The following is a 13,065-nucleotide window of genomic DNA, read 5'->3' as shown; positions in this document are numbered from 1 at the left end:
TCCCTTATCTCTACTGAAAACTTCTGTCAAAGCCCTGAGAAGCATATTAAACCTCTGGAGTTTCAGTTTTCTTTTAAAAGCCATGCCACTACCTAAAAGCTGAAGAGGCTTGGTCTGCATCCCCACACAACTACAGTTTCTGCAAATGCTTCTGTGGCTATTTATTGCCAAAAGCAAAAATGCATTTAGAAGAAGTTCCAAGAGTCTTTATTTTTTGCTGTTGTTATCCTGCAATATCTTTGAAAAAAAAGATTAAACTCAGGTTTCAAACAAACACACAACAGAATTCCCTCATGCTGTCTTACATTATTAGACTCTCATTTTTTCCTCTGTGTACACTCATCCCTGCTTATGTTCCTTCCATTCTGCTTCTGCTAAGGCAATGAAAATGAACCAGCTGAATTTACATTCATGTTTTCATGCTTTACCACAGCTCTCAACATTTTTGGGCCAATGGGCCACCATGAGTGTTTTAAGACTCCTCGCAGCTTGCCATATATTCCTGCCGTCTACCTTTTAACATAAATCTCTCACCCATATTCTTAATTTTCATGGTCCCAAGGATGAGCTCTGAACTACTTGCTGTAAGATGTTGAACCATCAGACTCACAGACCTATAGCAGGGAATGGTTATTTACTCATATATGTTCACATAGCATTCATTATCCTTGAGAGCTCATCTAATTTGCTTGTTGTTGTAGATTTCAGGTTCTGTGAATAGTCTTCTCTAAAACTGAGGTCAAATCTGACCCCACAATATGGCAGGTTAAGCAGGAGATGAGTAAAAAAGGAGCAACTCTTACAAAACTCCACCTACACTTTCTTTATGAAGAAGTACAGAACACATGTTACATCATGAAAGCACACTCCCTGGCTTTTTGGTAATTGAAGGCAGGATACTGTTGCCTGGCAACTTATCTGATTACCATTTTTTCAAGTATCACATGCACACTTGGATATGTTGCATAATAATGTCTCACTCTTATGTAGCCTAACCCAACGGGGAAAAAAAAGAGGGGGATGGGGCAGGAAAGCTACAAAAATTAATGTTTTTCTTTTCTGGCATAAAAGTACAAGATAGTAGCTCAAAACCAGGTTGAAACATTAATATTCCTGAATTTTATTCCTGCTTTTCCTGGCTTGCTGAATGTGCTTATACAAGCATTTTATTTTATCTACTTGTCTGCAAAATGACACTAATAATACCAGCCTCAAAGAGACACACTGAAAATTCATTAAGAATAGAGAGATTCTCAAATGAAAGATGCAGTAGAAGTGCTGGTGTTAGCACTTACAGCTTTTTAGTACTCCAAACATTGCTAAGCCCTGGTCCTTAAGCATAGCAAATGTTCATCATTGTCATGACATTGTCCAGTTCTTGTTTCTCAAACCAAGGAAACTACATTTCTTGCATCAGAATGGGACACTTTCCCACTTTCTATATCTCATACGTAGCTGGAGAATGAAAAAGAAACCAAAAAGCCTACTCCCACTGCCCCACACAAATAGCAGCATGCCCCAGCTTGGAGCTGCAGTACTAAGTATTATCACAGCTCTTGGAGTTTGTACCATGATAATCAAAGGGAAATCAGAAAATCTGCATGCATGACATTTTTATAAATCAACATGCTCTATTCATTGATCTGATCTTTGAAAAACTAATTACACTCTAGTTAATCTATGAGAGAATAAAGAGTTGTCTTTATGGTGAGCAGTAATGCCCTATAATAGGAACACCAAAGTGAGGCATTGTTTCCAAAAGGCTATAACTGTGTAACAGGAGGACATGGATTCTAGAAGTTGACCTTTTGTACATCCACAAGTTATAAGGCAATATAATATAACATCATGAATTGCCTTCTTTCTATATGCACCTTACTATTCCACTACATTTCCACAGGAAATGGCTTAGCTGCTCAAGGTGCTCCTAATACCACACTAACCTCTGTTAGCTCAAGTGGCTGAGGCTGATGGTTTGGAAAGTATCTCATCTCCATGGTAAAGTATTAAGCAGCAAAGGAAAACTAAAAGCAACAACAGTCAAGCTCAATATTGCTAAGGAATCATTACATTACCTTCACAGCACCCCCTCTCTTCCTAGCAAGACATTCGAGCATTTTTATAAACTGTGCCCTACATTCTGAAGCCCTTGTGCAAGTCCACTTCCAATTGAAAGCTTAATTGTGAGGTCTGCCTTGGAAAGAGCTGCTAGATCAAAATAAACCAAATCACATGGTATCCATCATACCACTAGGGGAAACTATACACATCTTGAAAACACCAGAAATTACAAAAATAAATAACTTTCTCTGGAACTTACTGGAAACATCCTTACAATAACCCTCTGCTGACACAAAATACAAAGAAAATACATGGCTCAAAGTGTCCCGTGGGTTAAGCAAGGCCAGCTTTGCTAGGTTGGTTAGCAAGAGAGGAAACAGCCAGATATACCGGTATCATCAGGAACACCCTTCCACAAGCAGAGAGGAATGATTCTGCCTAGAGGTCTGCATAGACACAGCCCCAGCCAAGATTTCTCAGTCCAGATTAGGCTGGTGGAGCCAAATTAGTTGGATCATCTTCTGTGCATGTATTCTGGGTGAAAGAAATAAAAACAAAACAGACTCCCAATCCTCAGAAGGCACTTGGCAGCACACACAGCCCTATGCCACAGCTACCCATCCTAAAGAGAGAGTTTCCCCCTTCAAAAGTACTTCATCATGCTCCCAGTAGAATCATGAAAACAGGACAGAGGGGTGCTCCACAGAAGTTCTTCATATAGGCTATGTCCAATAAATGGCACATCTGAGAGCAAAGATCCAGCAAGGAAGAAGTCAAACAGCAGCTCCACCAGGCTATGCTATCAACATGCACCTAGTGACTACTAATGCTTGGATCTTCCGTGATGAAAGCAAGACAGCAGCATTTGTGGTAGGGAAGATTCCCTCAGTCATTTAATCCAGCTTTGACTGAAGCATGTGAGGGCAGGGGAGTTTTGAAATAAGGTTGTGGTGAACTCTTGTGCACTGACACCAATAAAAATCCAGAACAAAAGAAAGGGTAACATAAAACGCTTTCTCCCCCTTTATGCAACAGACACCTCTGACCTAGTAACTGATAGGTATGCTCATTCAGATATGCTTACGAACAAATCTCTAAAGCAGTCGAGCTTTTATTTCGCCTCTGAGGACATGTTAACAAGCAGCATGCACCTGCAAAGCCTTTTACACTCATTTTAGCTGGACTGCAAGGTGCATAAACTCTGGCTCACAGCAGACATTATTGGGTGTATCATTTACAACCAGGAATGTAGTGCTCTGACTAACCAGAAAGAGAGCGTTGTTCTGAATTGGCACAGATGTTGGTAATCTGCTCCTGCAGAGCCAAAGCCTTTGCCCAGTCTGGCTTTCTTTCAAGACTCTTTGTAGTCGCCTGCACAGCCACCTTACCTAGGAGCTCAGGAACCATCTGGACACTCCTGCCTCACATACTATCACAGAAATGTGAAAAGCAGACCAATGTATTTCTGACATACCGGGCTAACCAGCCCTCTGCTCCCTCACCCAGCCTGTACTGAGCCTGCAGAGCTAAAGCAAGCAGCATGGTCAGATGATAAAGCCAGCAGAGAATACTAAAACACATACAGGAAGCAGATCTGAGAAGTACAGATCAGTGCAAACCTGTACCAAGCAAGCCACAGATTATACCTTTTATGTTGGAAAACAATAGCTAACTAGATGATCAAACTCTTCTAGGAAATATACCATACTTCACTTTTCACATCAAGCAAATTTTGTTTTGAAACAAAGTCCCACTTCTATTGTTCAACTTCCTTTCTTTCACTCCAAAAACAACCCAGGAACACCACTGGATACTGGCTCATCTGCAGCTACACAGGAACAAGCAGGACAGAAGGGACCACATAGAAGTTTGCTCGGCCACCATTTCCTCATGTGCAGGACCATGGCTCTGGCATCTGAAAGCTTAACAATGTACTGCAACTGCTGTGAAGGTAGGAAGTGCTTCCCACAAAAGAATGGTGAGGAGTGGGAATAAAGGCTTTTCCTACGTCCTGCTGGCAAACTTTCTTTAAGTAATTGACCCATTTTCTACAGAATAATTAGCCCTAAGGAATGAAGCACTGTTGCCCTTTAATTAGCCATATTGTTACCTCTCCTCTTACCATGTAATAGAAGGCTGTCTGAGACTGAAAAACAGAAACAAAACAACACAACAACCTAATTTCATTTTCTTAAACATGGCGTTTGTTGAAGGCAATCCAGAAACAAAGAATCCTAAGGTACAATTTGCAACAATAAAATTTTCCATTACTTCTGTGATTTCATCAGCAGAACAAGAAGGTCTCCTCCATGCCACCACTCCTTAAGCCTCCTCAATATATTTTCTCCTTTCTAGAAGCTTTTCCAGGACGCTTTCCAATCATCTTCCATGAGGAAAAACTTCTTTCTGCTTCTTTCTTTCTTCTGTCACAGTTTAACAACAGAAAGGACTCTTCAGTCAAATCTCCTGCAGATCATTTTATTAAAACTTCATGCACTTTCTTGCAACACAGCTCAGCAACTTGGATAAGGACAGAAGTTCTTTAGGCTAAGGAAACTAGATGTGCATACCATGAACAAAGAGCACAAGAAAGCACACCACAGCCAGCGAGGCAACTCCAAAACTTGCAAAGTACTGTTCAAATGAGTCTCACACAGATGACCCTTAATGACCAATCCTATGCTGCAAAAAAAGAGAAAACCTACAAAGCCTGGCCCCAGACTCTGCGATAAGTACAAACAAGACTTGCCATCAACGCATGTGATGATAGCAAAAAGTTGGGGGTTTCCCCCGCTGCAGGAAGAGTGCACTCTCCTCTCCCTCCCGCTCATTCCCCCTCTAGACCTCCTTCTTCCTGGCACGCTCACTCCTCAACTGCAGTTTATTTCCAACGCTTTGGAGGAAGGCAAAAATTAAATTCATCTGACTAATTACACCATGAGAAGAAACACCCTTCCTGGACACAATGCAGTGCCTGCCAGCAGCCCTGAAACACCTGATCTGAGGACAGTCATTGTCTTAACAAAGCAGACAGGTATTAAAAGCACATTTACAATGCTGGAAAACAACTCCTCTCCCCATTTCTTCATGTGTGGGGATAAGTAGATCCACAAATTACAAAGTCAAAGGGATCCCTACATCTTGACTCCCTAGAACATCTCCAAGATGCTGAATTAAAGTATAGATTGCAAAAAGATATCTTAAAGATTCCACATGCTGTCAAGTTCATCACCTTATCCAAAAAACCTCTTCCTGCCATACTCGCTAAGCCAGAAGCCTGCACCTCCCTTCAAGGTTAAATTTGCCTTTCACTGTTTGGCACATCACATTGTGACATTGTCATCAAAACTGCAGAGTCCCCACTACCAGGTACCATTTCCATATGGATGCAGAGATCTAGGTTACCCTCAACTCACACAGCTGTGCTATCCATACCTCTTGTTTCAGACCCCCTTTACAGTTTCTGTAAACAGCCATGGGATTTGCCATAAGAATTCCAAGGCCTGAACTCTCCCAGGGAGCAGCCTGTTTTCTGCCTCCACCATCAGCCTACAGTAGAGTGGGAACAGCAGTACTGACCAAGGCTATGGACATGCTGCCAGAGCCTCAGGAAGAAGTTATGCAGTCATGAGCAGTACTACCTCAACCCCTGCTTGTCCCTCCACTTCCTTTCCACCAGCCGAAACTATGTGCTTTTTCAATATGCCTGCGATCAGAGGAACTCAGAATGTTTCACATTAAATAAGCTGCTTTTAACGTTTTTGCCAACCTTTGTTTACGAAGCTGATGTAGCTACTAGTTAAACCAAACGATTTGGAGTTAAGCATTGTGTTTCAATTTGACAGCTACCTGTGAAATGCCATTTTCCTGTACCTCAGTTTCCCCTTCTATAAACAGACACCCATGTTCTTCAGTGGCAGCCTCAACAGAGAGCTATGAAATTCTAAGATATATGCACAGAGCATATATTTCTCAGGGAGAAAATACCTACTTTCAAATTTAGTGAAAAAATTTATCCACAGTAGCAAGTTACTATCACCTAACACAGGAAAACTGTCATTTCTCCATGGAAGAAGTTACACCTTTTCACCTGGGACAAGGCACTGAGATTCAGGACCTTCAGGATGTCCCATGGGCATAAGAGTATCTTACAGACTTCTACACAGTTTTCCTCAGTGCTGGCTGAAAGTGGCTACAGGCATTATGGATTCTATATCAATAAATCTGTTTTCTAATAACTTCTGGTATTTTTTTGTTTTCATGAGTTCCTATTTATCACCAAACAGTAGCTAGCCCCATCTCTAACTGATGTTGTACATATATTAATGAATTTGTGTCCCTGGAAACCACAGAATGGAGCTCTTTGGGCAATCTATTCTTCTTGCAAATCCCCAATGCACACAGCTCTGGCGGTCACAGAACTGTTACCACCTTGCCTGAGAAAAAAATCACCACCTGCAGGGACTGCTTTTTTCCTCAGAAGTAAAAAGGAAACAGGACAAACCTGTCAAATAAATGATGCCAGAGAACAATACAAAATATGTCACGCAACAGAGTTTTACTGCATCTCCTGTGCAATTATGAAGCTTAACAAGTTTTTACATGCCCAGTAGTTTTGGACCAGCAATGTGAAATGCTCTTTAGGAAGTACCAGTCTAACGGTCCAGCTTAAGATGAGCAGGATGGGGCAGCCTCCCCAGCATCCCTGCTCCTATGCACCCTAAAGGCAATTTTCAAAACCCTAGAATGAATAAGTAAATGGGGGACAGAAGGAATGAGATTTTCCTTTTTGCAAAAATTCAGCTATTCTGAATATTTTTCCATACCAAAAATGGAACAAGAGCAAACATCTTGAGACTAATTTAATTTTTTTTTAATAGAAAAGAAAAAAGCTCTCATTTTCAGCTGACTGTACTATCTGTATCCTTGACCCCTGGCTTTACACACAGGAGTAATTCACAAGGTTGCAGAAAAGTCACTGAACGGACCAGAGCCAACCCCCATCTCCCAGTTTTGCTCTGCAAACGCTAGGCTCATTCAGCACTGATTTCCCCTTGCCTGGAATGAACTTTTACAGGAATCGATTTTAAAAACATATTTCGAGACATTTCCCTTCTTTTTGTCAAAAAAAAAAAAAAAAAGGGCACTTTCCAGTGAAAAGCAGCTCCCATTTCAACAACCCTTCCACCCTACTCCCCCAGACCAGAGCCCCAAAAACTTCGCAGCCGGGGCCGGGTTCCCAGCAAAAGCCCCTCGACGCCGACCGCGCTGCCGCCCCGAGGGGCTGCGGGGGCCGGCGGGCTCGGCCTGCGGGGCTGCGCCGCTCCCCGGGAGGGGGCGACACGCCGCTGCCCGCTGGCCCCGCGGGGCCCGCCGCCGGCGGGGAAGCTGCCGCTCGGCCGCCCGCCTTTGTCTCGCTCCGGCCGGCGCCCGGCCGGCTGGGGCGGCACGGCCCTCCCGCCGCCAGAAAGCGAAACCAGCAGCGCCATCGCCGCCCTCCGCCCCGGGCAGCGCATCCCCCGCGCCGCTCAGCTGCGGGGAGGCCGCCGCGGGCCCCGCGCAGCCCCGGCGGGGCGGCCTGAGGGCAGCGGCCGTGAGGGCAGCGGCCGCGGGCAGCTCCCGGTGCCGCCGCTCGGCCCCCCCGCCCGGGCGCGGCTCGTGTCCTCACCGGTGTCCATGGGTGCCCCGCGGCCGGCGGGAGGTGAAGTGTGCCGGTGACACTCGCCCGTAGTATGGATGCGGTTTCAATCTGCACATGCTCGCTCCCGACAGCCAGCCTGCCCCGCCACCTTCCCTTAACTCTTTCCGCACTGCCTCGCACTGCCTCCCCCGCCCCTCGCCGCCGGCCCCGCGCCCGCCCGCCGGCCTGCAGGCGCTTCCCGCGGTGCGCTGGCGGCGGGGCCGGCCCGGCGGGGCCTCCCGGGGCCATCGCGGGGCACGGAGCCTGAACGCGGCGGAGGAACCCCACGGGAGGGACCTGTGCCCCGGGAGAACCGGACCCTGCCCGTGCGGGCCGGTGTGTGCTCAGGTGAGCGGCGGGAACAACCTGCCCTAAAAGCTCCTCAAACGCCTGGAGTGTTGGCTCCGGCCGGGAACACGATGTGGCACAGCACGCCTTGGCTGGTGAGCCTGCGGTGCGAGTTCTTCATATTTACTCCTCCAAAGAAATCCGTAACAAAAACAAACACACACACCCCATCAGCTGAGGGATGTAACCCCTGCGCGCCTGTTGTTGGATCTGGACGCTGACAGGACATCCCTGCAGTGCAGGAAATCAAACACAGCTATCAAAAGAAGTATTTGTCTGCAGCTTCAGAATTAAAATCTCTGTAAAATGCGGTTTTCCACCCAGAAGGATCTCTCCAAATTCAGAAAACTGCCCGACGAAGAGAAGTAAGAAAATAAATTTTAAGCATAGATAATAAAAATAAATTAAAATCCTTTTTCTGGCTACATTAACTCTTTGGCAGCGCAAGAACACAAGAAAAAAGTTGTCTTTCTTTGGCATTAGATATCTGGAGAGTGCAATCCCGAACCAGGGCTTGCAAGCTCTGTACCTCTGGCTTCCCTCTGAAAAAATGGAGGTAACAGCAGGTCGCTGCAGCTAGGTGTAGCTTGCTAGTGGCTCTAACGTGCCTTATAGTCTTCAGACAAAAGTGAGTGAGGTTTTTAGTTCTGTCCCTTTCCAGAGAGAGACATTAACATATTCTGGGATAAAATGGTAACCTGAAGTGACACAAACGCAGAAATGGCAATTGATCTTGAACCCAGACACCTGTCTTTAACCAGCACCCTTGTTTTCCTAATGAGTTACTGACTTAGGGCTCTTGTCTGATCTTCCCAGGCCTCTGATGCAGTCCACATTTTCTTTTTCACAGGCACAAGGATTCCTGGTCTCTCCTACCTTCTGTAGTACCAGAAATGATGAGCTAATGTTTTTAGCAGAATATGTTTTTTACGACCTCTATTTAATGACTCAGCATTTCTGGTTCCAATAATAAATGGTCCCAATAACGAGGCAACATCGGATCTGTGCAGGCCCCGAAGCAATTATAATGAAGGATTCTCAAGATGTCTGGCTGCAGTGACTCTGTTAAAGGCAGGTATTCTCTTGAGAGGCTGCTCCTTCAGCCCCAGATATGCAGGGCCAGCAGACGCTGCACACTCCAAAGCCGCGGCGGCTGTGCATAGCTCTGCGTAACCCGGGAGTGCCCGGGCTGCTGGCTGGCGTTCCCTCTGCGCTCGCCCGGGGAGCTCTGTGTACAAACCTCTGGAGCTGCTCCGAGGATGCCACAATGCAGCAAACCAGCCTGTCACCGAGTCACCTGATTGCACAATCTCACTGTGAGAGCTGGAGATGCAGAAAGATGGAGCATTTTAAAGGGGAAATGCAGAATAATGCACAGCTAGCCTCATCTCAGCAAGCGAGCTGTGCAAGCTAGGGCAGCGCTGCATGTTGCTAGTGACCTCAAGCTGGATGAAAAAACGCACAATTGCTTTATATAAATTTCAACAGAACTTATAAGGAAAATGGTAAGATAGTTAAAGCATCTTTGATGTTCTAAGTAGCACATTTAAAATACCATATCCAATTAGGCAGTTAAAGACAGCAGCCTGAAGCAGTCCTTATGTATTTATTGTGAAATAACATCCTTTAGAAAGCACTGAGGACCTTGCTAGAGATACAGTCGAGAGAGCGTGAGAGAGATCATTTCACAGTATGAGACAGCATGAATGTTTCACAGCATGAGAGGAGAGAATGCCTTACAAGGAGCAGAGGAAAGGTCAAAGAGAGAGGAGAGCTGAGAGATACTCACCTACAAGAAGGAGAAATCAACAGCCAAAGATGGACCGGAAAAAAATGAGAAGCACGTGTGGGGAATACATAAATCTGTATTCTCCTGTCTAGTCACATCATGAAGAGAGAGGAAGGAGGAGGTAGAGATAAAGGAGAGGGCTCCCAGAATGACAAGAAAGGAAGGAGGAGGCAGTGAAGCAGGGTGAGGGGAATGAAAACACTGTACTGTGTTGAGGGGACAGGCAGGAGGGGGAAATGTCAGAGCAAGCACCTCATGGTGGTGCTGTACACCTGAGAGCTTGTTCAGCTCTCTCCAGCTGCATTAGCTGGTCCAGAAGAGTTGTTATTATTCTGTCCAGCCTTGTTTCTTTCAGCCTGAGCTAGAAATGGAAGAGAAGAAGAAAAGAAATTGAGATTTTAATACAGTGAAAGTGGGAGTAGGATGGAGACTGGGGACAAAGGCAAGACAGTTTCTAGAACCACATTTTTGTCAGTCATTCATGAGGAAGCTTGAGCTCTCTAAGGCCTGGTGCTGGGAGTGAGCACTGTTCTCTGCAAAGCATCCAGGCTTGGGCACAGTAAGCTGGCTCCAAGATGAAAATAGTTTGTGGTGACATAAGGATTCTCTAGTCTCTCTGCAGCCACTTGTAAACAGGCACAGGGAACGCAGCTGATCTTATTAATGGCCTCATAATCCCTTCGTGTGTGTTGCCATTTTCTGAAATAGCGTAATCATGTGTAATACCTGATCTAGTTCCTCTATTTGTGTGCCCAAAATCAGTTCAGATGTCTCTGCACCAGCCTGTCTGATTCTGGAAGGATCTCTTCATTTGGGTCTTGTGTAATACCTGACTGTATGGAAACATCTTGGAAAGTAGCATAATCATATTTATTTATTGCTATACTTCTGTATCTGGGCACACTCAGGAGTGCAGTGCAGCAGTACCCAAGCTGGTTCCTCACTCATCAGTTCTGATGAAGGCAGAGCTTTTTTCCTCACTGTAATTTGTGTTTTATTTGTGGCACGTTGTTACACTGAAAAAAAAGAAAATAAGAATAACAATGTCTTCAGGAACACTTTAATGTGGTCATTACACTGGCATCTGAGCACATCACAAATATCACTGCCACGGTAGTCATTCCCAGTGAGGTAAGATCTCTCTCTGCAGACTGGGCTTTGAAGTTCAGAAATGTTTCAGTTAAAAGGAATCCTAAATTTGAGATTCATAGCATCCCTCTTTCCCCAGAGAATTTAGTTTTATATGGCTCCTTATATTTAAATTCCAGTTGTGGATGCTCATCCCTTCTGTAAATCCAGTCCTGGTCTTCTAAAAGGAGCACCTGGATTACCAGTTTAGTCCAAGTGAGTTGTCTGACATTGCTTAGGAGCTAATGAGGAATGCGATCCAACTTTCCAGAGCAGGGTTTAACTGCTGGGCTTATTAAGTCATCCTTAGTCTAATTTCCTGATTCACTTTCAACATGCTAATGAATTCTGCAGCAAATTAAATGAGAATTTCAACTTTTAACATTCCCATTCTCTACACAGCCCAGCCAGTGCACTGAAGGAAACACTCATCATGAAAACTTCACAGTTTAAACAATCACAAATGTTTAAAACCTCTAAAGCTGGAGTCAGGGTTTTTCCCTTCTTGGGGAAGTTTGGCTCTTTCTCTCCTATTTTCCTGAGGAGGTCCTGCAATTGGAAATTGGGAATTTCATCTCCCTGGGTGTATAGAATAAAGAGGAGATGCTCTGTATTGATGAAATACCCCACCCCCCCCCCCCCCGCCATGGATGTACATCCAAAACATGGGCTTCTCTGATAGGAAACTGAGGAACAAAGCAATCTTTAGGCTTGCAAGGAAATTAAAGAAGGAACTCTTTTTTTCCCCTGAGGGGACCCCAAGCATTGTGGTGACAAATGTTATTCAAATCCCTGAAGTAGGAAGCAGATTTTAAAGAACACCACAAGTCATGTACTGTCTCCAATCAGCTTGCATAGGTCTTCATGCAATTTGGATGAACCATGGAAATTGCTTCCTTTGTCTCATTTTCCTTTTGGTGCAGGTAGAAAAAATACAAGCCATGGATTTGCACTGCCTTCACTCATTTGGTGAGTTTTTTGAAGAAAATGTGAAGGAAGTTTTCAAACATGATTCATTCAAGCTGAAGGAGACTCCCTGGTGTGATGGCTCCTCTCTTTCTTTTGCTTGTATCAGGGGCTTGGGTTTTCTGTATGGCTCAGACACTACCACCACATTCCTCATTCCTGAAAAAATACTTGATTCACAAAGGGATAGAGGCAGGAGTTCAGTCCATTCTTAACTTATAGGTTCTTAACTTATCTCTGCCTAAAATTGAAGCCATTTAAACATTGATTTTTCTAACAGTACATGTGTCAGTCTCTATCAGTAAGGTGCTGTCCTTATGGCTTGGTAAGAGCTTGGCTCTGAAACTAAACGCTGCAAATAGGAAACTTTTACTCCTAAGAGATGTGACCAAAGTGCCATGCAGCAAAGCATTTCGCTGTGGCTAGCACAGGTTTTTCCCATGAGAAATTTTCTTGTGTTTTATAAATAAAGATAAAGTTTGGATGTTGTTGGAACAGTGTCCCAGAATTTGGGCAGTGCAGGCCTGGCCAATCAGGCCTGGGGGAAGGCTTCTGACTGACCAATCTGGGTGACTTTTGAGAACTCTATATATGTGATGAAATCAAAACAATAAAGGTCATTCCTTCTTGCCACTGAGAACTGGTGCTTTCATTACTCTGCTAGCTGCTCAACAGCGACATTTCCCTGTTTAGAAAAGCCCTCTCCATGGGTATTCCTGTTCAAGGTATCCATGGGAAAAGATGTTTGTGAGACATCATTTCATAGAGACTGTCAAAGCTTGTGAGTTTCCTCTGGGATGTTCAGAGATCACCTCTTTGGGCTGACAGAAAAATCATTCAGCACAGCACTATTGTCCTCCACTACCTTCTGCCACCTTTGCCTTCATGTGGATTAGATGCCAGACAGGTCCTTTGGAACAGAGCAGCTTGAGACTTCTAGACCAAGCAGCAGTCAAGATTTACCTGAGGTGTGACTGATGTCTGACTAAGTTAGCCTGTATCTGCTTGAATTTTTAATGAAAATAAGAAAAAGAATCCCTCAGGGTTTCTATTCCGGATTCAAGGGCAGAAGACATGCAAATACTATATACAT

General features: G+C 44.7%; 1 protein-coding gene across 1 annotated transcript in view; it reads right to left on the bottom strand.

The window, feature by feature from the left end:
• The window catches only part of TMEM229B (transmembrane protein 229B), a 32,781-nt gene extending 24,925 nt beyond the window's left edge, over positions 1–7,856 (bottom strand). The window contains exon 1 of the mRNA XM_085062136.1: positions 7,730–7,856. Within this exon, the coding sequence (XP_084918262.1) occupies positions 7,730–7,739 (10 nt within the window). The 5' untranslated portion in view covers positions 7,740–7,856. The remainder of the gene's footprint in view (positions 1–7,729) is intronic.
• Positions 7,857–13,065: the final 5,209 nt, after the last annotated feature.

The sequence above is a fragment of the Lichenostomus cassidix genome, chromosome 5 (genome assembly GCF_008360975.1).
Source record: "Lichenostomus cassidix isolate B80296 chromosome 5, HeHo_3.0, whole genome shotgun sequence".
Classification (NCBI taxonomy): Eukaryota; Metazoa; Chordata; class Aves; order Passeriformes; family Meliphagidae; genus Lichenostomus; species Lichenostomus cassidix.
This window is presented reverse-complemented; position numbering and strand designations above follow the sequence as displayed.